Raw genomic sequence first — 1,060 nt, forward strand, 5'->3', positions numbered from 1 at the left:
GGGAGGGAGGGAGGGAGGGAGGGAGGAAGGAAGGAAGGAAGGAAGGAAGGAAGGAAGGAAGGAAGGAAGGAAGGGAGGGCAAAGATAAAACTGAATGAAAAGTTTGTAAACGTTGTGGGCCATCTCAGCACAGGAAAAGCTCCTCTAACATGGTCTGTCTTCACCTCTCCAACCACAGGAAGAGGCCAGAAGTTAGTGACCCAGAGGTGAGCAGATGTGAGACTGACTGGGTGAACAAAGGACAGACGTGGAGGGCACATGGAAAGCGGAGGTTGGGACCCCTGGGGCCCTGCCCACCTCCGTCCCCCTCCTGCCTCACCTTGCACAGGGCCGCACTGGGATCATGGTTTTCAGGCTGGGATCATATCTCTCAGAAAAGGATCTCCGCTGGCCTCGCCGATCCAGGTCTGAGATGAGGTAGGGGCCTTCACCCACCATCCTGATGGCGTTCGGGAGCCCTAGACTCTTGGCTTTGGGACCGTTTCACTCTGCGGACAAAGATGGAGAAAGTATACTGAGAAATGGGGATATTGAGGGTAGAGCCAAAAATCACTGTTGGGCCCAGACCTCTTGGCTTGCTTTGAGCCTCGGATGTGCTTTTACCCACTAGTCTCAATATCTAGAAAGGACTGTGGCTCGACTACTAATGCCCCTTAACTTACATTTTGAGTAAGAGTATCTCATTCCTCTTCTGTTCCCATCTTGAGTTAGCTGGGAGCCATAGATTCTCCTGTGAAGTTTCAATAAGGGTCAACCCATAGGCAAGGCTGGTTCTCAGCCCAGAAAGGCAGCCTCAAAAAAAAAAAAATACATATATATGGTTTTTCCTTTTCAGTGTGGGTGACTTCTGTCACACATGTGTACCTTCATTTGTCCAGATCCTCCCAGGAGCTCATACATCCACATCCCCTCCACCCAGTGGGCAAAAGAACTTCATCAAGGCCACGCCTCAGGACCAGCCGCAACTTGGCAAGTCCGTGTTTCCATAGATTCCATAGCCAATGCCACCAGTAAAAACCCAGAACCCAGGGCGAGAGAAATTATTCTGTCTGCCTGGCCC

The 1,060-nt window shown here is 51.2% G+C and overlaps 1 protein-coding gene across 1 annotated transcript in view; it reads right to left on the reverse strand.

The window, feature by feature from the left end:
- The window catches only part of Abcc12 (ATP binding cassette subfamily C member 12), a 63,422-nt gene extending 62,713 nt beyond the window's left edge, over positions 1–709 (reverse strand). The window contains exons 1-2 of the mRNA XM_026789172.1: positions 663–709; positions 320–488 (exon numbers count right to left, since the gene is read on the reverse strand). Coding sequence (XP_026644973.1) covers positions 320–438 — 119 coding nt within the window. The 5' untranslated portion in view covers positions 439–488; positions 663–709. The remainder of the gene's footprint in view (positions 1–319; positions 489–662) is intronic.
- Between the last annotated feature and the right edge of the window lie 351 nt (positions 710–1,060).

This window comes from Microtus ochrogaster, unplaced genomic scaffold (assembly GCF_000317375.1).
Source record: "Microtus ochrogaster isolate Prairie Vole_2 unplaced genomic scaffold, MicOch1.0 UNK15, whole genome shotgun sequence".
Lineage (NCBI taxonomy): Eukaryota > Metazoa > Chordata > Mammalia > Rodentia > Cricetidae > Microtus > Microtus ochrogaster.